We start from the raw sequence: 26169 nt of genomic DNA, 5'->3' as shown, positions 1-26169 counted from the left end.
AGGTGCAGATATGATGCAAATATTTTGTAACATCAAAAACTCCCCAAAAAAACCATAGCAGAAAGGCAATCCAAAATGCACATGTTAGCAAGAAAAATGTCTTCTAAAAACTGGGTGTGTCTTCTAGTTTGGAGGTAATTTGCTATCATTTGGGAAGACCTTGAATTGGGATCCTTCCCCCATCAGTGACAGATACAGCTCTTTCTTCTATCCGACAGTGAATAGTCTGATCAGTGAAAGACAGGAGAGAAAGCCACCAGCTATTCCCGAGTAGCCGAAGGACCTCTCAGGTCTTTGACGTAGTGTGTTGTAGCAGAGCTTTGTGTAATAATGTAGAAGAGTGTGTGCATGCAGCAGTGTTGTGTATGTGCTTCAGAGTTTACATTATGTGCGTGCTGTAAAACTATATGTGTATAATATACACAGTACAGAGGAACACTAACAAAAGCCCTATTAACTCCCTATTCCACCCACCAGCATTAAAGTTAGTGGTATTGACCCCTCCAATTCTTTACACCACCAGGGAAATCTTAATTAGTTGAAAGAAGGGAATTTTGTTTACTTACCGTAAATTCCTTTTCTTCTAGCTCCAATTGGGAGACCCAGACAATTGGGTGTATAGATACTGCCTCCGGAGGCCGCACAAAGTACTACACTTAAAAGTGTAAGGCCCCTCCCCTTCTGGCTATACACCCCCCCGTGGGAGCACGGGTCCTTCAGTTTTAGTGCAAAAGCAAGAAGGAGGAAAGCCAATAACTGTTTCAAAAACAAATTCAATCCGATAAACAATATCGGAGAACGTAAGTTATTAACATGAACAACATGTGCACCCGAAAAACAAATACCCTCAGAAAAACAGGGCGGGTGCTGGGTCTCCCAATTGGAGCTAGAAGAAAAGGAATTTACGGTAAGTAAACAAAATTCCCTTCTTCTTTTTCGCTCCTAATTGGGAGACCCAGACAATTGGGACGTCCAAAAGCAGTCCCTGGGTGGGTAAAATAATACCTCGCGATCGGGCTGTCAGGCAGCCCTTCCTTACAGGTGGGCCACCGCCGCCTGCAGGACTTGTCTACCTAGGCTGGCATCCGCCGAAGCGTAGGTATGCACCTGATAATGCTTGGTGAAAGTGTGCAGACTCGACCAGGTAGCCGCCTGGCACACCTGCTGAGCCGTAGCCTGATGCCGTAATGCCCAGGACGCACCCACGGCTCTGGTAGAATGGGCCTTCAGTCCAGAAGGAGTCGGAAGCCCAGCAGAACGGTAGGCGTGAAGAATTGGTTCCTTGATCCACCGCGCAAGGGTGGATTTGGAAGCTTGCGACCCTTTATGCTGACCAGCGACCAGGATAAAGAGTGCATCCGAACGGCGCAGAGACGCCGTGCGGGAAATGTAGATCCTGAGTGCTCTCACCAGGTCCAACAGATGTAAACCCTTTTCAAATTGGTGAACTGGATGCGGACACAAAGATGGTAAAGTGATATCCTGATTGAGATGAAAGGAAGATACCACCTTGGGAAGAAACTCTGGAATTGGACGCAGTACTACCTTGTCTTGGTGAAACACCAGGAAGGGAGATTTGCAAGATAACGCCGCCAGCTCTGACACTCTCCGAAGAGACGTGACCGCCACCAGAAAAGCCACTTTCTGTGAAAGCCGAGAAAAGGAAATCTCCTTCATAGGCTCGAAAGGTGGCTTCTGGAGAGCAATCAGAACCTTGTTCAGATCCCAGGGTTCCAATGGCCGCTTGTAAGGGGGAATGATATGACAAACCCCTTGCAGGAACGTGCGTACCTTAGGAAGTCGCGCCAGGCGCTTCTGAAAGAATACGGATAGCGCAGAAACTTGTCCTTTAAGGGAGCTAAGCGACAAACCTTTTTCCAACCCAGACTGCAGGAAGGAAAGAAAAATAGGCAATGCAAATGGCCAGGGAGAAACTCCCTGAGCAGAGCACCAAGATAAGAATATCTTCCACGTTCTGTGGTAGATCTTGGCGGAGGATGGTTTCCTAGCCTGTCTCATGGTGGCAACAACATCATGAGATAAACCTGAGGTCCCTAGGACCCAGGACTCAATGGCCACACAGTCAGGTTCAGGGCCGCAGAATTCAGATGGAAAAACGGCCCTTGAGACAGCAAGTCTGGACGGCCTGGTAGCGCCCACGGTTGTCCTACCGTGAGATGCCACAGATCCGGGTACCACGACCTCCTTGGCCAGTCTGGAGCGACGAGAATGGCGCAACGGCAGTCGGACCTGATTTTGCGGATCACTCTGGGCAACAATGCCAGAGGTGGGAACACATAAGGTAGTCGGAACTGCGACCAATCCTGAACTAAGGCGTCTGCCGCCAGAGCTCGGTGATCGTGAGACCGTGCCATGAAAACCGGGACCTTGTTGTTGTGCCGTGACGCCATCAGGTCGACGTCCGGCATCCCCCAGCGGCGACAGATCTCCTGAAACACGTCTGGGTGAAGGGACCATTCCCCTGCGTCCATGCCCTGGCGACTGAGAAAGTCTGCTTCCCAGTTTTCCACGCCTGGGATGTGAACTGCGGATATGGTGGATGCTGTGTTTTCCACCCACGTCAGAATCCGCCGGACTTCTTGAAAGGCTTGTCGACTGCGTGTTCCCCCTTGGTGGTTGATGTACGCCACCGCTGTGGAATTGTCCGACTGAATCCGGATCTGCTTGCCCTCCAGCCACTGTTGGAAGGCTCGCAGAGCAAGATAGACTGCTCTGATTTCCAGAACATTGATCTGAAGGGTGGACTCTCTCTGAGTCCACGTACCCTGAGCCCTGTGGTGAAGAAACACTGCTCCCCACCCTGATAGGCTCGCATCTGTCGTGACCACCGCCCAGGATGGGGGTAGGAACGACTTTCCTTTTGACAATGAGGTGGGAAGAAGCCACCATCGGAGAGAGTTCTTGGTTGCCTGAGAGAGGGAGACATCCCTGTCGAGGGACGTCGACTTCCCGTCCCATTGGCGGAGAATGTCCCATTGTAGAGGGCGCAGATGAAACTGCGCGAAAGGGACTGCTTCCATTGCTGCCACCATCTTCCCTAGGAAATGCATGAGGCGCCTCAAGGAGTGGGACTGGTTCTGCAGGAGAGATTGCACCCCTGTCTGCAGAGAGCACTGCTTGTCCAGTGGAAGCTTCACTATCGCTGAGAGAGTATGAAACTCCATGCCAAGATATGTTAGTGATTGGGTCGGGGTTAGATTTGACTTTGAAAAGTTGATAATCCACCCGAAACTCTGGAGAGTCTTCAGTGCCACGTTCAGACTGTGTTGGCATGCCTCTTGAGAGGGTGCCTTTATAAGTAGATCGTCCAAATACGGGATCACGGAGTGACCCTGCGAGTGCAGGACAGCTACTACTGCTGCCATGACCTTGGTGAAGACCCGAGGGGCTGTTGCCAGCCCGAAAGGTAACGCTACGAACTGCAGGTGTTCGCTTTCTATAACGAAGCGTAGAAAACGCTGATGCTCTGGCGCAATCGGCACGTGAAGATAAGCATCCTTGATGTCTATTGATGCTAAGAAATCTCCTTGAGACATTGAGGCTATGACGGAGCGGAGAGATTCCATCCGGAACCTCCTGGTTTTTACGTGTTTGTTGAGCAACTTTAGATCCAGGACGGGCCGAAAGGACCCGTCCTTCTTTGGCACCACAAACAGATTGGAGTAAAAACCGTGACCTTGTTCCTGAAGAGGAACGGAAGTCACCACTCCTTCCGCCTTTAGAGCGGCCACCGCCTGCAGCAGAGCATCGGCTCGGTCGGGCGGTGGGGAAGTTCTGAAGAAACGAGTTGGAGGACGAGAGCTGAACTCTATCCTGTACCCGTGAGACAGAATGTCCCTCACCCAACGGTCTTTGACCTGTGACAGCCAAATGCCGCCAAAGCGGGAGAGCCTGCCACCGACCGAGGATGCGGAGAGAGGAGGCTGAGAGTCATGAGGAAGCCGTCTTGGTAACGGTTCTTCCTGCTGTCTTTTTTGGGCGTGACTGCGTCCGCCAAGAATCTGAACCTCTCTGATCCTTTTGAGTCCTTTTGGACGAGGAGAATTGGGACCTGCCTGAGCCTCGAAAGGACCGAAAACCAGACTGACCCCTCCTTTGTTGGGGCTTGTTTTGTCTGTGTTGAGGTAAGGATGAGTCCTTACCCTTGGAGTGTTTAATGATTTCATCCAAACGCTCCCCAAACAATCGGTCACGAGAAAAGGGCAAACTGGTTAAGCACTTCTTGGAAGCAGAATCTGCTTTCCATTCTCTCAACCACAGGGCCCTGCGCAAAACCACGGAGTTGGCTGACGCCACCGCCGTACGGCTCGTAGAGTCCAGGACAGCATTAATCGCGTAAGACGCGAATGCAGACATTTGAGAGGTCAATGGTGCCACCTGCGGGGCAGATGTACGTGTGACCGAGTCGACTTGTATAAGCCCAGCTGAAATAGCTTGGAGTGCCCATACGGCTGCGAAAGCTGGCGCCAACGACGCTCCAATAGCTTCATAGATGGATTTCAGCCAGAGCTCCATCTGCCTGTCAGTGGCATCTTTAAGTGCCGCTCCATCTTCTACTGCAACTAAGGATCTAGCTGCAAGCCTGGAGATTGGAGGGTCCACCTTGGGACACTGGGTCCAACCCTTGACCACGTCAGGGGGAAAAGGATAGCGTGTATCTTTAAGCCGTTTAGAAAACCGCTTCTCAGGATAAGCGTGGTGTTTCTGGATTGCATCTCTAAAGTCAGCGTGGTCCAGAAAAGTGCTTAATTTACGCTTGGGGTATCTGAAATGGAATTTCTCCTGCTGTGAAGCTGCCTCCTCCTCAGTAGGAGCTGGCGGAGAAATATCTAACATCCTATTGATGGACGCTATAAGATCATTCACTATGGCGTCACCATCCGGTGTATCCAGATTGAGAGCGGACCCAGGATCAGAATCTTGATCAGTTACATCCGCCTCATCACCCATAGATTCGTCCCGCTGGGATCCTGACCAGTGAGACGAAGTTGAGGGCCCCTCATAACGAGCCCGCTTAGGTTGTCTGGGACTGTCGTCCGAGTCAGAATCGTCACCCTGGGGTGCATGTGACACCCCCGGAGCTTGGAAGTGTTCCAGCTGAGGGGGACCAGGGAGCAATGATGCCACAGTGTCCATGGTCTGAGTTACTGGTCTAGACTGCAATGTTTCAAGAATCTTTGACATGGTCATAGACAATCTGTCAGCAAAAGCTGCAAACTCCGTTCCTGTCACCTGGACAGCATTCACAGGTGGTACACCCTGGGTCACGTCCAGCAGAGGCCCCGGCTGTGCAAGTTGCACAGGGGCCGAGCACTGCACACAATGGGGGTCAGTGGAACCTGCCGGTAGAGCAGCCCCACATGCGGTACAGGCAGCATATAATGTCTGTGCCTTGGCACCCTTGCGTTTAGCGGACGACATGCTGTTGCCTCCTTGTAATCTAGGAGGGTATATAGCCGAGAATCACCAGCGACCGTACAGTACAAAGTATTTGCAAACACAAAATACTCAGTATACAAACGGCACAAGTGGGGGTGAGCCCTTGAGGGCTGCTTACCGCCCGCTGAACAGCGGGTATGAGGCCGTAGAATCCCGTGTCTGGGTCTCCCCGTCTCCCCTCTGCAGCTCAGCGTGCAGGCAGTAATGGCTGCCGGCGTTCTGTGAAGAGGGGCGGACCGTGGGCGTGCCACAAACAAAGAGCGGGAAACTGCGTCCTACTGTGCCTGGTGTGAGGGCTGGAGTATGTAAAAACGACTCCAGCCCTCAGCGCTGATGCTCTGTACAGCGTCCCGCCCTCCTCCTGACTGGCAGGTGCGGAGGCGGGAACGAACGAACTAGGCCGCAAAAGCCGGGGACTGTAGTAATAAGCGCGGCCGTGATATATGCACGGCCAGCGCGGAAGTCCCCGGCGCACCACAAGTCCCAGCCGCGTCGCAGTCCCAGCGGCCGGCGCGACCGTTCTCCCCGAGTCTACCCACTCAGCTAAGCTGAAGTGAGGAAATGGCACAAGCGCAGCAGCGCTGTTGTCCCCGGCGCACTAACACACCCAGCAATGCTGCGGTGTGCGCGCGTATGCACGGGGACACAGAGTACCTTGACGGAGCAGGGCCATGTCCCTGACGATACTCAGCTCCAAATCCAGCGGCTTCTCCAGGGGCTGCGGATGGAGCACGGTCTCTGTGCCTGGAGACCGGTAAAATCCCACTTCGCCCAGAGCCCTAATGGGGATGGGGAAGGAATCAGCATGTGGGCTCCAGCCTCCGTACCCGCAATGGGTACCTCAACCTTAACAAGCACCACCGACAGAAAGTGGGGTGAGAAGGGAGCATGCTGGGGACCCTTGTATGGGTCCTCTTTTCTTCCATCCGACATAGTCAGCAGCTGCTGCTGACTAAACAGTGGAGCTATGCGTGCGTGTCTGACCTCCTTCGCACAAAGCAAAAAACAGAAGGACCCGTGCTCCCACGGGGGGGTGTATAGCCAGAAGGGGAGGGGCCTTACACTTTTAAGTGTAGTACTTTGTGCGGCCTCCGGAGGCAGTAGCTATACACCCAATTGTCTGGGTCTCCCAATTAGGAGCGAAAAAGAAATGTTTTTCCCTTTTTCGGCTGTCAAAAACGGAGGTCTTCAGAAAAATAAGGTAAATTATATACATATTATATACAGCAATAAGAAGTGCTAAAAAATTCAGCAAAGTGCATCTAAACGTTATTGCATCATTTCTGGTAAAAAAAAAAACAAAACCCAAAAACAAAACAGCCAAGTGCTGCTCGGAGTGAAATTAATTTATTTTTGTGAGTTTCCTAAGTATAAACCATAATGTCTTCACATGAGCATAGATGTGAGTTTCCCTTCTCCAGGTATAGTGTAATTAGTTACCGTATTTTTCATTTTTCGGATTATAAAACGCACTTTTCCTCCCAAAAATTTGGATGGAAAATTGGGGGGTGCGTCTTAAAATCCAAATATAGCTTTACCTGGGGGACATGTCTGTGCGGTGATCAGGCGGCCGGGTGCCTGTGCTTGCGTGCGGGTGGCAGTCGGGTGCCTGTGGCTGAGTGCGGGCTGCAGTCGGGTGCCTGTGGCTGCGTGCGGGCGGCAGTCGGGTGCCTGTGGCTGCGTGCGGGCGGCAGTCGGGTGCCTGTGGCTGCGTGCGGGCGGCAGTCGGGTGCCTGTGGCTGCGTGCGGGCGGCAGTCGGGTGCCTGTGGCTGCGTGCGGGCGGCAGCCGGATGCCTGTGTGCGGGAGGCAGCCGGATGCCTGTGTGCGGGAGGCAGCCGGCACAGACAGGTACCCGGCTGCCACCCGCACACACGCAAGCACAGGTACCTGGCCGCTTGCACGCAGGGTGGGTGGGCCGCCTGCTGGCTGCCACTCTGTGCATGCGGGGTGGGCGGCTGTGCAGCAGGTTACCCAGTTTGTCCGCGGTCCCAGTTTCAAATGATGGCGCCGGGAGCGAGTGTGTACGCAGATGGAGCTCTTGGATGAGAGCTCCATCTGCGCATGCGCCGCTCCAGGCGCCATCATTTGAACCGGGACAGCGGACACTGGGACACTCACTGCACCGGCCTGCTGCACGACTCACCCGCCGCCGCCACTACGGACCCCGCGGCTCCTACCACCATGAACGCCACCGCACCTGCCTCCGCACCTGCCACCACGGACGCCACTGCACCTGCCACCACGGACGCCACTGCACCTGCCACCACGGACGCCACCGCACCTGCCACCACGGACGCCACCGCACCTGCCACCACGGACGCCACCGCACCTGCCATCACGGACCCTACTGCCACTGACCCGCCGCGCCTGCCAGCACAATCTCTGCCTCCTGTGACCCTGCTTCACCACCACTGCTGCCCCCCCTCCGGTAAGAGAACACTGGAGTATAAGACGGACACCATCTTTCTTTTGCTACCTTTTTTACGTCTAAATTTGGGGTGCGTCTTATAATCCGGTTTGTCTTATAAAGCGAAAAATACGGTATATATGTGTTTTGTAAACATTGCCCGACCAAGCCAACTCCCTCCTGCAGTTTTTACTTTTGCAGTTGTGTATTTTTTTTATATCATGTAGCCTTATAGTTCAGAATGTGTCTCATACATAAATCCCGCTTTTTTTTCAGAATAGTCAATATTTTTTTTAGACAATCTTTTTTTCCCCTGAATTGATTGATGAAATTCTCCTTTTTTCTAAAAATGGTTGATGGTTTCACATACATCTTGTGTTGGTGGTCTAACACCTTCTATTGTTTATGCTCGCAAACCGGAAACAAAGCTGAACTTTGTGATCCTAAGAAACGCAGCCAAAAAAAAAAATGCAACAGGAAAAGCCCAGATAATGCAGGAAAACCTACATTTTGGCTACCGTCTTTTTAACTATCAAGAGATCAGGTTTTGGCTGCAAAAAAAATAAAAAATAAAATGTGAACATAGCCTAAGGCTTTGTGCGCACTGAAAAATGGAATTTTCTCAAGAAAACGCCGCAAGCACTGAAAGATTACCGCACCCGCGGTAAAAAAACGTGGCAAACTGCACCCGAAAACAGCATGCGGTTTTCCGCGGCTTTACCGCGGTATTGTTCGCGGTATTGCCGCGTGCGGGTTGGTACATGTGCTTTAATGCAATAAAGCACATTGAAAAAAAAAGAAAAAAAAGTAGATTTTGCGTACTCACCATAAAATCTCTCTCGGAGCCTTCATTGGGGGACACAGGAAACCATGGGTGTATGCTGCTGGCACTAGGAGGCTGACACTATGCAAATAAAACGTTGGCTCCTCCCCAGTAGTATACACCCCCTGCCCGGAGCTGAGGAGATCAGTTTGTGTAAAAGCAGTACGAGAAGCTTGAAATCCAGAACAGTCCGGATCCACTGAAGTCTTAGAAAAGGGCGGGTGCTGTGTCCCCCAATGAAGGCTCCAAGAAAGAGATTTTACGGTGAGTACCCAAAATCTACTTTTCTCTATCGCTTCATTGGGGGATACAGGAAACCATGGGACGTCCTAAAGCAGTCCCCAAGGGTGGGGAGAGTAAGACCCGAAAACAGGGTAAGCAGAGACGAGATTCTGTGACCGGACCCTGGTCCTAGACACCGTAGGGAACCCCTACCCGGCCAGGAGCCGAAGTATAGGGGAAGAGTTAGAGTACTAGGGAGTACTAAGCACTAGTGTAAAATGCGTGTGCGGGGGATTAGGATGACCAGGGAAAAACTGCATCCTCTGAGATCTATACCTAAGAAAGCTAAGAATCTAAGGCGACTGACAGCAATAGGTCGGGTTAAGAGAAAAAAAAAGCCCGACAAGCCACGTTTGAGAGTGGAAGAATGAGCGAAGAACTATGGCACCTGGTAGAGGTAGGTGCCAGGTAAGCGGAGGCCAGCGGAGCCTTGGCCCTTTACCGCCGCAGGATGACTAAGAGGGAAAACCAACTGCCTAAAATGGTGCAGGGGAGTCGAGATACTCGAGAAGAGTGTAAGGGTACTCCGCCATAGGGGAACTTGACCTGTTGATTACACAGCAACTGAGGGAAGTGATCTGACCCTAGTGGACGAAACAGCCTGCAGGCGGGAAAATAATACTGTAGATAATTCCCCTTTGTATGGAAGGGGTCCAGAGAACTTGTGAGGTCCGGAGAAAAATGACAAGGTTAAGGAGCCAAAGGAATTCCAATAACCAATTGCCACTATGACGTGACAGACAGGAGAAGGGAGTCCGGGCATCTACAATGGCGTGACTGGGAAAACTCGAACTCTGGAATCGGGTACTAGGTGACCATTGCGGTGAATTACTGGAAGGAGAACCCCCTATGGGGGAGGGCTCCTGTGAATGAAAAAAGGCACAAGACCTGGGATGCATGACCTGGAATGGGAGAAGGAAGAACCCTTTCAAGGGGGACTCAAGGAAGGGCTCGGACTATGTCACCGGCCTAAGCGCTAGCCGACCAGAGGAGTGACGCCTATACCTGGAAGGTGGCAAGGAAAACGGAAGAGTGACGGAAGAATGAATAAAATATTATTATTATTATAATAAAACGCGTCATCACGTCACAACTAGAAGTGACGACAAAGGGAAGGAAATGACCGAGAATATGTGAGATTAAATGGTTTGGCAGGAACTCTGCTTGAAAAGTGCAGGGATGCACAAGCGTCTGAGACCAAGCGGTGGAGAGCGGTCGTGGAATTTGGTATGGCGGAGACTACGGAGAGATCTAGCATATCTCCAAGGGCCATCTAGAATGGCTACTAGAGAGGGAAAGGGAGGCAGACCCGGGACAGGGGAAAGGAAGACCCCTCTTGGCCTGAAACTGAAGCAGGTCATGTCTAGGTGTTAGCGAAGACCGGCAGATCAGACGGGGACCTCTCGCTGTAGTGATGAGTGTTCGGGTGGAAACACCCAGTGGCCTGAGCATTCAGGGCTCCCTGAAGGATTCTGTTGCGGAAAGTGGACAGAAGACAATCTTTGAAACCTACAGCTTGTCCGGAAGAGTGAGCCCAATGACTGGGTCATCAGGATACTAGAAGTCCCTTGGGGAAACTGGTCCTCTGTGGAATCGATACTGGATAGACGATCCTGTGTCTGGTTCTTAACTTAATCTGTTGTCTGTGAAGGGACTGAGGAGATCTGATCTCTATCTGGAAGAGAGAGAATGTAAGTAACGACCTATGGTTTTAAACATATACAGTACCTGGCCGGAACCCTAAAAGAGGGCGCAGCCAAGGCTGGTCTAGGCCAAATAATAGGCGGATACCAGAAGTACTATGAACCACCCGAGGAAGGTGGCAGGAAGTAAAACGGACAACATACTGGTTAGCAGACAGAGCTGTACCTTGCTTACCTCATTTGAGAACCAAAATGACTGCTGCTTCAAGAAACTCCGCCACCAACGTACGGTCAAGAGAGAAAAAGCCTTACCTCGTGGTTACCTTACATGAATGGTGCGAGGTAGGAGAAGGTCCCGGGCCACTGGGAAGCAACTAAATGAGAGCTGCTGCTGTGCTGCGTCATGGGGTCCGTGTTTGCTGCAGGGAGTGAATCACACATCCCTCCAGTCAGATGGTCGTGTGTTACCTTACCTCGAGGTCACGCCAGACGTATGGATGCAGATCACTGAGGAGTATATAGCTGCTGCAGAAAGGAAAGACAATGAACTGGCCCAAAGGACCATGGCTTACCTACTGTTCACCTGAATGAGTGGTTTGAAGTAGGAGAGCGCCCTGGGTCACTGGGAAGCAACTTAACAGTTGCAACCGTGCCGCATTATGGGGTCCATGCAGAACACAGTCCTCGCCTCAGTCGAAGATGAAGGAGATACATGACCCACTAGGTGAGCTAGTCTGTTCGACTCACTGGGTCGTGAGCAGAGTAACACATACCTGTTACGGTATCCAGCTTCTGGTCTGGAGAAACGCTAGCCCATTGGATAGCGGGCAGAATCATCGATCTTGAATACTGGCACTGAATGTGACAGCTGCTGGGTGCCGCCTCATGGGGCAGTGATGGATGGAGCTCTCGCCTCGGTCGGAGATGAGCGGAAAAGCTGAACAAAGCACTCAAGCCTGTTGCTGTATCCGGCTTCTGGTTCGCATAAGTGCTGGCCCATAGGATAGTGGGCAGGCTCATCAAATCACTGTCACGCTGTAGTATACAGGTGCATATAGAAATACTGGCACACAAGATAGAGGGCACATTCAGGAAACACTAGCACAGCGGAAGGTGGGTAGGTGCATAGAGACACACTGGATAGTGGATACTGGCACCCTGGAAGATGGACCGACGTATAGAGACACTGGCACACAAGCAAGTGGACAGGTCTGTGGAACTGTCAATCTGGATGGTGGACAGGATGATAGAAAAAAAGAGAATTTTGTTTACTTACCGTAAATTCTTTTTCTTATAGTTCCGACATGGGAGACCCAGACCATGGGTGTATAGCTACTGCCTCCGGAGGACACACAAAGTACTACACTCAAAACGTGTAGCTCCTCCCTCCAGGCTATATACACCCCCTGGATGACAATTAACCAGTTCAGTGCAAAAGCTGAAGGAGGACATCCACCCATAAGTAGAAGTAGAGATAGAGTGAAACTCGGAAAAACCGGAACCTCTGTCTACAACAACAGCCGGTGAAACACACGGAACAATAACTGCCAACAGGCAACAGGGAGGGTGCTGGGTCTCCCATGTCGGAACTATAAGAAAAAGAATTTACGGTAAGTAAACAAAATTCTCTTTTTCTTCATCGTTCCTTATGGGAGACCCAGACCATGGGACGTCTCAAAGCAGTCCATGGGTGGGAAATAAACAGAACTGAGAAGTAGGCAAAACCTAACTTCACAAATGGGCGACAGCCGCCTGAAGGATGCGTCTGCCCAAGCTCGCATCTGCCGAAGCATGAGCATGCACTTGGTAGTGCTTCGAAAAGGTGTGCAGACTAGACCAAGTGGCAGCCTGACAGACCTGCTGAGCCGTAGCCTGGTGCCTGAAAGCCCAGGAGGCACAGACAGCTCTGGTCGAGTGTGCCTTGATCCCCGGCGGGGGAGGCAACTGAGAACATTGGTAGGCATCGGAGATGGCCGACCTAATCCAACGAGCCAGGGTCGGTTTAGAAGCCAAGAGACCCTTGCTCAGACCCGTGGTTTGCACAAAAAGTGAGGTGCACCGCCTAAAGGCGGCGGTGCGTGACACATAGATTCGGAGCGCCCACACCAAATCCAAGGTATGCAACGCCTTCTCAAAGCGATGCACAGGGGCCGGACAAAGGGAAGGCAATGAAATGTCCTGGTTAAGGTGGAAAGACGACACCACCTTAGGGAGAAAGTCCGGAGTCGGACGGAGAACCACCTTGTCTTAGTGAAACACCAAGAAAGGAGACTCCGAAGAGAGCGCAGCCAAATCAGAGACTCTCCGGAGAGAAGTTATGGCTACTAGAAAAACCACTTTCTGTGAAAGTCTAAACAAGGGAACCTCCCTAAGAGGCTCAAAGGGGGGTTTCTGTAAGGCCGTGAAGACCAGATTAAGATCCCAGGGATCTAAAGGCCGCCGGTAAGGAGGAATGATGTGAGATGCGCCCTGCATGAAGGTGCGCACCTGAGCCAGTCGGGCGATACGCCGCTGGAATAATACCGACAGAGCCGACACCTGTCCCTTGAGGGAATTGAGGGACAGTCCTAGCTGCAGACCGGACTGTAGAAAAGACAGGATGGTCGGCAAAGAGAACGGCCAAGGAGCATGGCCGGAAGAGCGACACCAGGACAGGAAAATCTTCCAAGTCCTGTGGTAAATCTTGGCCGAGGAAGACTTCCGAGCCTGAGTCATAGTGGAGATGACCTCAGAAGGAATGCCTGAAGCCGTCAGGATCCAGGACTCAAGAGCCACGCCGTCAATTTGAGAGCCGCAGAATTCTGGCGGAAAAACGGACCTTGAGAGAGAAGGTCTGGGCGGTCCGGGAGATGCCACGGCATTTCTACGGACAGACGGAGCAGATCTGGGTACCAAGCTCGCCTGGGCCAGTCCGGAGCAATGATTATGACCCGACGGGCCTCCATTCTGATCTTGCGCAGAACCCTGGGCAAGAGAGCTAGAGGGGGAAACACATAGGCCAGACGGAAGTGAGACCAATCTTGAACCAGCGCGTCCGCTGCGAAGGCCTGAGGATCGTGGGAGCGAGCCACGTAAACCGGGACCTTGTTGTTGTGCCGGGATGCCATTAGGTCCACTTCCGGAGTGCCCCACTTGCGGCAGATTGACCTGAACACTGCCGGATGCAGGGCCCACTCGCCGCTGTCCACGGTTTGACGGCTGAGATAATCGGCCTCCCAGTTTTCTACGCCTGGGATGTGGACTGCGGATATGGTGGACTTGGAGTCCTCCGTCCACTGAAGGATTCGTTGAACCTCCAACATCGCCAGGCGGCTGCGAGTCCCGCCCTGGTGATTGATGTACGCAACTGCTGTCGCGTTGTCCGACTGGACTCGAATGTGCTTGCCCGCCAACAGGTGGTGAAAGGCTACGAGAGCTAGGAACACAGCTCTGATTTCCAGCACATTAATCGAGAGGGCTGATTCGGACGGAGTCCAAGTGCCCTGTGCTCGGTGTGTATTTCTACCAGAGAGGCTTGCTCCTCTGACACTGGTGGATTGAGGTTCAGTACGGAGTTAATGGATGCAATCAAGTCACTAACATCCGCATCACCCTCAGATAAGTCAATGGGGTACATAGAGGTAGCGTCTGAGCCCACAGTAAAGGTATCCTCCTCGCCCTGCACCTCAGCTCGTGAATCAGAGCCGTGGGACGAGGAAGGAGAAGGGTCCCTGCGTCTCCGTTTAGGGGGACGGGGTCCTAAAACCTGTTCTGAGAGCTCTGCAGAGCTCGGAGCAGCAGAGGCACCCTGAGAAGGGGGCTGATGCATGGTCAGCAGAGCCCGGGACAGCTGTCCCATGGAGTCGGCAAAAGACTGGGAGATAGCACTGGAAAAAGATGCCACCCAAGCCGGGGGTTCAGCCACCGGGGCCGGAGCGGCCGGGGGGACCCCTGAAGAGGCTCCAGGCTGAGGCACCACCATGTTAGAGCAGGCATCACAATGTGGGTATGTGCTCGGTTCAGACAGAATGAGCTTACAAGCAGTGCATATAGAGTACAGCTTAGCAGACTTGCTCCTAGTGAGAGACATGCTGCTGAGGTGGAAGCTCTGCAGTAAATAATACACTCCTATAGAATGACCCCCTGAGAGTGTATAATAAAGCCCACAACCAGAGGTTGTGGCTTACCAGACCGCTTTTTGTGTGCCCTCCGGATTCCACAGCTCAGACCCCCAGTGAATGCAGCAGCTGCAGCAGCCAGCGCCGATCAGTGTGAGAACGCTGAAAAAATGGCGCTGGAGTGAGGAGGGGGGGGCGGGGAGAATCCGGAGGGCCAAGGAGAGATACAGGGGAGGGAAACATCTCCTCAGAGAGGAGTGTCCTCCCCTCTGCTGAATGGCCGGTGGGCTGCGCCGCACTGCTCCCCTGCAAAAACTGACATGCAGAGGGACTGAAACCGAAACTAGGCCGCGGCTGAAGCCGAGGCCTAGATTATTACATGCGGCCGACGAGCAGGCACCCTCGGCGCGGTTCTCAGGAAAACCCTGGAGAACCGGCCGGAAACACAGCAGAGTTACCAAAACATACTCTCCCCTCAATAAATGTACCCAGGACCCCTGAAAAACGTCTCAATACTTAGCTTTTGAGACGCAGGGCCATGTCCCTGGGGGGGGGGTTAATCGCTCCGTCCGGCAGGAACCTGACAGGGCTGCGGATGGAGACCGGTCTCCTGCAGAGCAGAGAGAACCGTGATGGCTCCCACTTCAAGCCAGAGCCTCAGAGGATGGTGAAGGAGCGCGGCATGTGAAGGCTCCAGCCTTGTAAAGTCAACCTTAACAGCACCGCCGACACAGTGGGGTGAGAAGGGACATGCCGGGAGTCCAGATTGGACCCGCTTTTCTTCCATATCTTTGAATCAAAAATCTTAAAAATTAAAAATCAGAAAATGCATGTGTGTGTGTGACCTCCTGAACACAAAGCATTGAACTGGTTAGATTGTCATCCAGGGGGTGTATATAGCCCGGAGGGAAGAGCTACACGTTTTGAGTGTAGTACTTTGTGTGTCCTCCGGAGGCAGTAGCTATACACCCATGGTCTGGGTCTCCCATAAGGAACGATGAAGAAAAATTATTTTGCCCGCAGAAACAGACAGGTGCGAGTAGAGACCTGACACCCTAAACAGTGGGTAGGTTCACACAACACTGGTACAGTGGTGTAAACAGGTGCGTAAAGAAACACTGGCGCACTGAATAGTGAGCCGGCTCGAGAAAACACTGGTACACCAGAGTAAACAAATGCGTGTAGTAACGCCGGCCCACTGGATAGCGGGCAGGATCCCAAAGGCCCCTGGGTATTGGAGCAGACAGGCCTGACGCATACACTGGCACACTGGATAGTGGACAGGTACAGAGAAGCGCTGGCACGGAGGTGTAGGCCAGTGCGTAGAGACGCTGACACACTGGATAGTGGACAAGTAGGAGGAAAACGCTGGCACACTGGTGTAAACTAGCACATAGAGAAAACACAGGCACACTGGTGTAGGCCAGTGCGTAGGGAAACGCAGGCACACTGGATAGTGGACAGGTACATGAAGACACTGGCACACAGGTGAAGACCACGGGCACACTGGTGTAGACCAGTGCAAGAGAAACACTGGCACACTGGGTAGTGGACAGGTACATGGGGACACTGGCACACTGTATAGTAGACAGGTACTTGGAGACCCCGGCGCGCTGGTGTAGAGCAGTGCATAGGGAAAACACTGGTACACTGGATAGAGGACAGGTACATGGAGACACTGGCACACTGGATAGTGGACAGGCTGAAGTTGAAAAAGTGGACAGGTCAAAAGAACACTGACCCTGTGGTAGATAGGTATATGACAGTAGATAGGGACATGAGGAACATTAACCCCCAGATAGCGACCCTACGGTAGATAGGGACATGAGGAACACTGACACACTAGATAGTGGGTACAGGAGAGTAGGCAGGAGCACAAGACACACTGACAGTGGAAGTGGACAGGACCACAGAACACTGGAGTACTCCTAAAAATGGGCAGGTTGGGGACAGTACATTGGAGAAGGGTGACCTGCCAGAGGACTGGTGGCCCCTAGCATAGAGTGCGTGTAGAAGAGTGTTATCCCGCACTTGTAGAAGTAAGGGGGGGGGACTGGCAAGCTGTAGCATGAGGTTGTTAATACTCCTGGGCTGAAGTAGCTCTATAGACCTGTAATATGTGTTAGAGGGGAGACAGCTCACTGTAGGTGAACGGCACTCCGGGATCAGGAGTAGATGCCTATGGTAGTAAATAGTGCTACCAACAAATAATAGGAAAACCGGTTTTGAGGTATGCTTAAGGCTTTTTTTTTTTTTTACACATCAGTCTTGCAGAGACTAGGAGCAAATAAGTGAGGCCCAGGAGAGGAGAGTGGTGCCCGGGCAGCCCCGAGTGGTGACTGCGGGGGAGTTTGGCTGCAGGTAGTGCAGAGATCTGTCTGCCTGCGGGGGGCGCGCTGGGCCCTGAGTCGCACTGGCTGCCTGCGGGGGGGCGCTGAAGCTGCGTCGGCAGCGTTATTTACCAAGCCGGGAGGCTGGAAGTGCGAGCAGAAATGACGTTCCCCGGGTGTCTCGGCGTCGGGAAGTGACGTCAGGCGCCAGGAAAGAGGGGGGCGGCGCTTGCACGAGAGAGCAGGAGGGCCGGAATGGGAGCTTGCGCGATAGGGGGGATGGGCCAGAGTTTGAAAAGCGCGCGCGGACAGAACTCCCGGCTGGGGGCGTGGCCTGGAGGGCGCGCAGACACTGAGAGGACCGCAATGGAGCCGGGGGCTAAATTTTAAAGGTAGGCCGCCGGAGGGGACGCCGGGTAGTGGACGCCATGGCAGGGGGGGCCGATCGGGGGAGCGCAGGGAGGCCACGCTACAGGGGGAGCAGCTACAGATGGGCCTGTGGTGGAGGCTCTAAGGGAGATATAGGACCCCCTGACCCAAGTGGAGCAGGGGCTGTGGGGTTTATATAGACGGGATCCCTCCACCCATAACCCGGGACGGGGAAGAAGGAGGGGGGAGTGCAGAGTACTTATCTTGAGGTCCCGGCTTGTCCTGAGGTGATCCTGGAGCCATCCTGGAAGGCGAGAGAAGACATCTCGACGGTCGTCCCGGGCATAGTTGAAGGGAGACCGGAAGGGTACCTCTCCATCCCAGGTACGGTCTTCGTCCTCCTACCCCACAATCAGGCTCGGGAGCGAGAGAGTTTGGGGAGGGGGGCAGGACCCTCCGCCTTTATCAACGACGTCGCACTTTTCCTCACTGCGGATGCACCTCGAACACTCTTCTGTGTTGGAGGGGCTGGGTTCACTGCCAGACAGACACGGAAGACAACAGTAGTGGCGGACGGACCCCACTCTGTGCGACCGGTCTCTATGTGGGAGAGCAGAGTGAGCGATTAGACCCTGTCGCCCGATGAGCTGTGTCTGAAAAACAAAGGGAAAACATTAATAAAACACAACAATACAAACCTGAGGGGCTGAGAGCAGCCCTTGCGTGTCCAACCTCCTCGGACACTAAGCAAAAACTGATCTCCTCAGCTCCGGTCAGTGGGTGTATACTACTGGAGAGGAGCCAACTTTTTATTTGCATAGTGTCAGCCTCCTAGAGCCAGCAGCATACACCCATGGTTTCCTGTGTCCCCCAATGAAGCGATAGAGAAAAAAAAAATTTCCTTAGATAGCAGATAGATAGACAGATAGTAGAATAGATAGAGAGATAGTTAGATAGACAGAGTCCCTGTGAGCACACGCTGCATTTCCCACGGTCGGTAGTGAGTTCACATTACCGGCCGTGGGAAATGCCCTGTGGTTACCTCTGCTGTCTCGTTGCGAGGCTGCATTCTGCGCTGTATATCAGTCGCGGCTGGATGCAAGCATTGCAGGACGTGGATTACGCCGGAGCTGTGTGTTTGGGATGGGTCAATAAACGGGTGAACCAGGAGCTTCTTTGTGTTTTATTTAAAATAAAGGATTTTTCGGTGTGTGTTTTCACTTTACTTACGGGTTGATCATGTTAGCTGTCACATAGATGCTGCCGTGATCAATCCTGTACTTAGGATTGCCGCCATTAACTCCTTATTACCTGGATCGCCACGGCATCTAGAAGAGCTGGGGACACTCCGGTACTGCCGCATAATGCATGCGACAGTCCCGGGGCAGCTGCGGCTGGTATTCTCGGCTGCGCGAGGTGGGAGGGAGGCGGGGGACATTAATCCTGCCCCTCGCCCTCCCCAGCCTGAGAATACCGGGCCGCCACTGTGTGCTTACCTCGGCTGGAAGGTAAAAATACAGCGGAGCCCACGTGTTTTGTTTTATTTATTTCCGTTTGCTTTCTATGTGTGTTCTATGTGTCTGTGTTCTATGTCTGTGATGTGTGTGTGTGTGTTTACTCTATGCTCCGCTTCCTCTTCCTGTAACGACATCACTTCCCTGCAAACCGCAGGCAGCGATGTACATTACCGCAGGTAAACCGCAAAGTACCGCAGGGAATAACGCAGGAAAACACAATGAACCGCACAGAATTTGCTGCCTGCGTTATTCCCTGCGGGATTTCACGATTACATGGCAGTCAATGGAGTGAAACCCGCAGCGACGTGCGGAAAAGAAGTGACATGCAATTGTTTTTGCTGTGGGAATCCCGCAGCAAAACATGCAGCTGTAAAATTCCGCATAGTGCGCACAGGATTTTTTTTTTCCATAGGTTTTGCTGGTGATTCACTGCAGAGATGTTATGACCATTTTCTGCAGCGAAACATGCAGCAAAACCGCAGGAAATCTGTGGGAAAAAACGGTAAGTGCGCACAGGGCCTAAGTGTTTTATTTGGCATGTGTGGAATTTTCTTTGTAGGGGGCGGGTGAGGAGGTCGAGCTGGGGCTTTTACCATTTCACGGACCTCGGTACTGGGTCTTCTGTGGCTCTCTTATGCTGTGTAAGCCCTGGAGCTAATCAGTTGTCCACTAATGGCTGCTGAACTCTCACTTATTTAGCATTTGGACAAATAGAAGAGTACGCAGCGAATAGTGGCCACCGACTGGCTGCAGGGATCACATTGCCTAACAACGTGATCAGAGCCGGAGCTGATGTTGCTGGAACGGCACCGGAGGAGGGAGTATAAGGTATTTATCTTATAAGGGGGACTACTTTATTTAGGAAAGTGTTTCCCAGGTGGTTGAGAACCACTATAATATTGTAGAAGTATTTTTTTTTTACCTGCATGGCTTATAACTAGATCTGCATTCTGAATATCTTCTGCCAGAGAGTCCTTATACCTGAAGACATCCATGGCAAATCCGGCCGTCCTGTGCGACTCAGGTTCTACTGTTCCCCTTCCAATCTGGAGAATCACTTTAGTGTAGCCAAGGTCTTTGAGGCTCTAGAAATATAAAACACTGGGGGTTACAGATAAAAAAACAAACAATATAAATAAATGGAGCGGGTGTCTGCAACAGGCACACAAGAAAATTGCAGTCTACACAGCAAAAGTTGGGTGCAAATGACTTCAGACAGTTTTACTTAAACCCCTTAAGGACCGAAGACGGTAAAATTACAACCTAGCAAACAAAGTGTTAATCTCCCGCTGTTGCTGCTGGCAGCAGAGGAAGATCGGCGCAAATCTCAGCTGATTTATACAGCTGACATCTGTGCCTGCTAGGTACAAGCGGAATTGTTATTCATCCGTGCCATTTAACACCTTAAATGGCGCTGTCAATAAGTGACAGCACCATTATAATCATGATCGCGGTAAACATATATACTCAGTGCCCGATACCGGAAGTCACGTGACGTGGTCACGTGACGTGATCACGTGACTTCCGGTGGTTGTCATGGTAGCACAGGGTCATGTGATGACTCCTGTAGTTCACATGACTCACCGTTTCACCCGAGAGCTGGGTGAGACAGGAAATGAGTATATCTGCTGTTCACAGCTGTGTAGCTGTGATCAGCAGATATGGAAGAGCGATTAGACAGGTGATCCATATAGTCCCCTAGGGGACCTAGTAATCTTAAAAAAAAGTTTAAAAAAAAAAAAAAAACCCCTAAAAGTTCAAATCACCCCAATTTCACCCCATTGAAAATTAACGGGTTTAAAAAATAAACACACATTTGGTATCGCCACGTTCAGAAATGCCGATCAAAATATAAAATCAATTAATCTGATCGGTAAATGGCGTAGCGACAAAAAAAAATCCAAACGCCAAAGTTACGTTTTTTGGTCACCACTAATTTTGCGCTAAATGCAATAACAGGCGATCAGAACATAGCATGTGCGCAAAAATAGTACCGTTAAAAACGTCAGACTGAGAAGCAAAAAATAAGCCGTCACTGAGCCATAGATCCCGAAAATTGAGACCGCTACGGGTCATGGAATATGGTGCAAAACGTATGCCACTTTTTTTAGACAAACTTTTTTTAACCCCTTAGATAAAAGTAAACCTATACATGTTTGGTGTCTGTGAACTCGCACCGACCTGAGGCATCACACCCACACATCAGTTTTACCATATAGTAAACAGTGAATACAATCTCAAAAACAATAGTGTTATCGCACTTTTTTTTTTTCAATTCTTCCACATTTGGATTTTTTTTTGCAGTTTTCCAGTACACTATATGGTAAAACATATGGTTTCATTAAAAAGTACAGCTTGTTCTGCAAAAAACGAGCCCTCACATGACCATATTGACTGAAAAATAAAAAAGTTACGTCTCGAAAGATGAATGCGAAAAAACGGAAAGCGCAAAAATGGCCGGTCGTGAAGGGGTTATTGTCATGGTAACAGATCTAAGCAAAGCGTGAAGAGTGTCAAGTCACAGGAGGAATTTACTAAACTTTTTCCTCTGTTCTCATCCTAGAAGAGTTGGTGGTGAACAAGGCCAGATATTACTGCCATTCACACAGTGAGAAGGCCTGCAGCAGGATTTTCATCAGTGTTTTGGATGGATCAGTGTCATTGTTATTTGCACAGGGTGTTACTTTTTCCAGTGTTTCATCAGTGATTAATAAAAATATAAAGTGTTTTCCAGTTCAGAAAGCCGCTGTCCCCCCAAGCTCTGCTTTACTCCCTCTCCGAGTCTCGGCCGCTGCTCCTAGTGTCTATAATTGTCTTTAGGGTTAAAGTCATGTCAATAGCACTGCAGGCAATCGCTGAGGTCAGTGATCAAATATTCAATCAATTTGGGCAAAGCCAATGAGTTCACCGACTAGCTGTAGATTTGTCGATGCGATGTCAGTGCTGCAGACAATAAAAGATACTAGGGGCAGAAACTACATGGCGGATTGTGAAACTAGAAAACCCCTTTAGAACCGGACCGCATAGGGATGGCATCCGTGCGCTGTGAGTGATTTTTCATAGACCCATACATTTGTCCAGGTAATTTTCATCCATGACTTGGATCAAAAATGGACATATTCGATTTCTTTTTGCAGAGACAGTCAACAAATTGTGACATGAGAACAGCTTTATAGACTACAACGGGTACATGTTTGATCTATGAAAATCAGGGATAGAACACATATGTGAAAAAAAGGCATCTGAATGAAGTGTAAAGGGGTTGTGCACTACTAGGACAACCCCTTCTGAGCCCATGTTTCACCCAGATAAAATAAAGCTTATACTCCCCTCCCGTACCGACGAAGTTCCAGCCATGTCAGGGATTTCAAGTAGTGATGTGTCGGTCGCGAACGATCCCAACCAGGGAGAAGAAAAGCTCATGCATAATGGACGCGCAAACCACAAAGTGAGACCATAATACTAGGGTTGTAAGTAGAAAAATCGCGAATGATCCGACATAAAGATCCGGCTCCCTGCTGTGACCGACAGGAGCTGGATCACCAATGAGAGCCACTAAAATCTCTAAACGGCTCTTTTCAACGCAGAAACCCCGCCCACCCGTGGCTAAACTCCGCCTACTCAACAATCTAATTTTTCCGGCGTTACTATAATCTTAATATGTGTTCACCTGGGATGAACACATATTTAATAAGGAGCCGAGAACGATCTGAAAGATGCGCCTCTTTTTGGTGAGCAGAGCCATGGGAACCGGATCATCAAAAAGAGCGGGACTGCCCATCACTACTTTCAAGGCGTTGATGTCACGTGAGCACCATGTCCGATCAGTGCCAGCTTCTGTCTCCCCGCCTTTGGAGCAAAGGAGCAATGAACAGGAAGGGAGCACAAAATAAGCCCTAGCACTCAAAAATAATATGACACGGTCTTATTTTGGGGGAAACATGGTAGTTGAAAGGGTTACCCAGGACTATTATACATATTTCTTATAGGTTTAAGAGCTTACGGGGTTGGTAGTTGCTAACTACCTGTCCATTATTGCAGATCCGACCTCTGCTATCACAGAGTGGACACAGGCTGCTCCTGTGGCTTCTGCTGACGTCACATTCAATCAGCATGATGTCAGCAGTGACGCCCTGTGGACCGAGTAGAAGAGGAAGAGCTGCTCTGATGGAAAGCAGCAGAGTCGCTGGCAGGAGCAGACCACGACCGCGAACCAGCGCTGGGCAGAACAGGTAGGGAGTGAGCAACTACCTGCCTGCCAGTCCTTAAAAAAAAAAAAAGTCCCGGATAACCCCTTTAAATTGCGCTATGTTTTAGGCCTCTTTCAGATGTCTGTCACCTTTGACATGCGCAAAAAACAGGAGTTTCCTCAGTATTTTTCATCTGAGTTTTATCAGTGTTATGTGTTTTTCGTGCATGAGAAAAAAATAAATAAAATCAATGACAAAGCGCCTGTTATCCTTTACAGTGTCAGGCCTCTTACACACATCAGTGAAAAACACAGACGTTTTTCACTGACGTGTTAAAGGTACGGATGTCCCGCTGTGTGCCGTAATTTTGGCACATGTGTGATCTCCATGTGCTATCCGTGATAATACACGAAGATCAGGCACTTATACTCACCTGTCCCTGCTGTCCGTGGTGCTGAAACTCTGGCTCTGCTGTGTCCGGCCGCCGCTGTCTCCCCTCTGCAGGTACTTCTGGGTCGGCGTGCAGTGCATATATATGAGCATAATTAGCCGGCCTGGAAGCAGGAGACAGCAGCGGCTGAAGACAGGCAAGTTTAAAAAGCTTTTTATTTTAAATGTACGTGTTTTTCTGGTACATGTCACATGGATCACGCCACTGTGTGGTCTGTGGGACATCAGTGATGCCAGAAAAAAATGGACTTGTCATCGTGCGAAACACACGGACATGCATGTATGCCGCACAGAAACACGTCAGTGAGAAATCACTGATGTGTGCGCAGACTCATTGATTATAATGGATCTGCGTATGTCAGTGATTCTGGTACGTATAAAAACAGTAACATACGTACCAGAATCACTGACATGTGACGGGGCCTTACTCAAGTGCAGCACACGGAGCGCGGACCGTACCCCGATAACATCCGTGTGCTGTGTGGAATCTCCTTCTGTGTCTGATCTATATTGAACACATCTGTGTGATTTATTTGCGAACGCCCAAGAAAAACACGGACAAGTGACCTGTGGAAATATGGACACAACACAGACATGACAAACAGAGGTGTGAAAATAAAGCGCCAGAGTGCGCCGAGCACAGGAGAAATCCTCGGGGTGAGGTGCCGAGACCCCAATATCAGCCCAGAAGCAGCTTCTCTCTGTACCCCAAGTGTCACGTGATGGGGACCGCCCGCTCCTGTACTGTAAAGCCGGCACACAGTGCTCTACAGAGGAGCCAAGGAGTGCAGCGCCGTCCCGGTAACCGGAGGAGAGCGTCCACCACATCCTTACACTGAGCAGCTGCTCCGAGGAAACGCAGGAGATCAGAGCATCAAAGCTGGTGGTGCCCACAGTGAGGAACACAGTCTTCTCCATAGCGCCGCTCCGGCCCTCAGCGGCCGGCCCCACAGACAAGCACCGTGCGAGCCGGGACCTTGCGTGATGTCATCGTCATGTGACAAGACGAAGTCACGTGCCCGGCAGCGATCACATTGGACGTCTCATGACTTCAGCAGGAAGAGTGCGCGCTCCGGAGCTCTGTGTGTATAACGTGCGCGCTCCGGAGCTCTGTGTGTATAACGTGCGCGCCCTGGAATTCTGTGTGTATAACGTGAGCGCCCCGGAGCTCTGTGTGTGTATAACGTGCGCGCCCCGGAGCTCTGTGTGTGTATAACGTGCGCGCCCTGGAGCTCTGTGTGTATAACGTGCGCGCCCCGGAGCTCTGTGTGTGTGTATAACAAGCGCGCCCCGGAGCGCTGTGTGTGTATAACGAGCGCGCCCCGGAGCGCTGTGTGTGTATAACGAGCGCGCCCCGGAGCGCTGTGTGTGTATAACGAGCGCGCCCCGGAGCTCTGTGTGTATAACGTGTGCGCCCCGGAGCTCTGTGTGTATAACGTGTGCGCCCCGGAGCTCTGTGTGTATAACGTGTGCGCCCCGGAGCTCTGTGTGTATAACGTGCGCACCCCGGAGCTCTGTGTATAAAACGTGCGCGCCCCGGAGCTCTGTGTGTATAACGTGCGCGCCCCGGAGCGCTGTGTGTGTGTATAACGTGCGCGCCCCGGGGCACTGTGTGTATAACGTGTGCGCCCCGGAGCTCTGTGTGTATAACGTGCGCGCCCCGGAGCTCTGTGTGTATAGCGTGCGCGCCCTGGAGCTCTGTGTGTATAACGTGCGCGCCCCGGAGCTCTGTGTGTGTGTATAACAAGCGCGCCCCGGAGCGCTGTGTGTGTATAACGAGCGCGCCCCGGAGCGCTGTGTGTGTATAACGAGCGCGCCCCGGAGCGCTGTGTGTGTATAACGAGCGCGCCCCGGAGCTCTGTGTGTATAACGTGTGCGCCCCGGAGCTCTGTGTGTATAACGTGTGCGCCCCGGAGCTCTGTGTGTATAACGTGTGCGCCCCGGAGCTCTGTGTGTATAACGTGCGCACCCCGGAGCTCTGTGTATAAAACGTGCGCGCCCCGGAGCTCTGTGTGTATAACGTGCGCGCCCCGGAGCGCTGTGTGTGTGTATAACATGCGCGCCCCGGGGCACTGTGTGTATAACGTGTGCGCCCCGGAGCTCTGTGTGTATAACGTGCGCGCCCCGGAGCTCTGTGTGTATAACGTGCGCACCCCGGAGCGCTGTGTGTATAACGTAAGCGCCCCGGAGCTCTGTGTGTATAGCGTGCGCGCCCCGGAGCTCTGTGTGTATAACGTGCGCGCCCCGGAGCTCTGTGTGTATAACGTAAGCGCCCCGGAGCTTTGTGTGTATAACGTAAGCGCCCCGGAGCTCTGTGTGTATAACGAGCGCGCCCCGGAGCTCTGTGTGTATAACGTGCGCGCCCCGGAGCTCTGTGTGTATAACGAGCGCGCCCCGGAGCTCTGTGTGTATAGCGTGCGCGCCCCGGAGCTCTGTGTGTGTTTAACGTGCGAGCCCCGGAGCTCTGTGTGTATAACGTGCGCGCCCCGGAGCTCTGTGTATATAACGTGCGCGCCCCGGAGCTCTGTGTGGGTAAAATGCGCGCCCCGGAGCTCTGTGTGTATAACGTGCACGCCCCGGAGCTCTGTGTGTATAATGT

The 26169-nt window shown here is 51.8% G+C and overlaps 1 protein-coding gene across 1 annotated transcript in view; it reads right to left on the bottom strand.

Annotated features, from left to right (window-relative positions):
• ALG13 (ALG13 UDP-N-acetylglucosaminyltransferase subunit) overlaps positions 1-24664 on the bottom strand; it is a 302253-nt gene extending 277589 nt beyond the window's left edge. Inside the window, exons 1-2 of the mRNA XM_075324885.1 lie at positions 24405-24664; positions 19853-20015 (exon numbers count right to left, since the gene is read on the bottom strand). Coding sequence (XP_075181000.1) covers positions 19853-20015; positions 24405-24488 — 247 coding nt within the window. The 5' untranslated portion in view covers positions 24489-24664. The remainder of the gene's footprint in view (positions 1-19852; positions 20016-24404) is intronic.
• Positions 24665-26169: the final 1505 nt, after the last annotated feature.

This window comes from Anomaloglossus baeobatrachus, chromosome 9, assembly GCF_048569485.1.
Source record: "Anomaloglossus baeobatrachus isolate aAnoBae1 chromosome 9, aAnoBae1.hap1, whole genome shotgun sequence".
Taxonomy (NCBI): Eukaryota; Metazoa; Chordata; class Amphibia; order Anura; family Aromobatidae; genus Anomaloglossus; species Anomaloglossus baeobatrachus.
The sequence above is the reverse complement of the archived record's forward strand: the minus strand, read 5'-3'. Positions and strand labels throughout refer to the sequence as shown.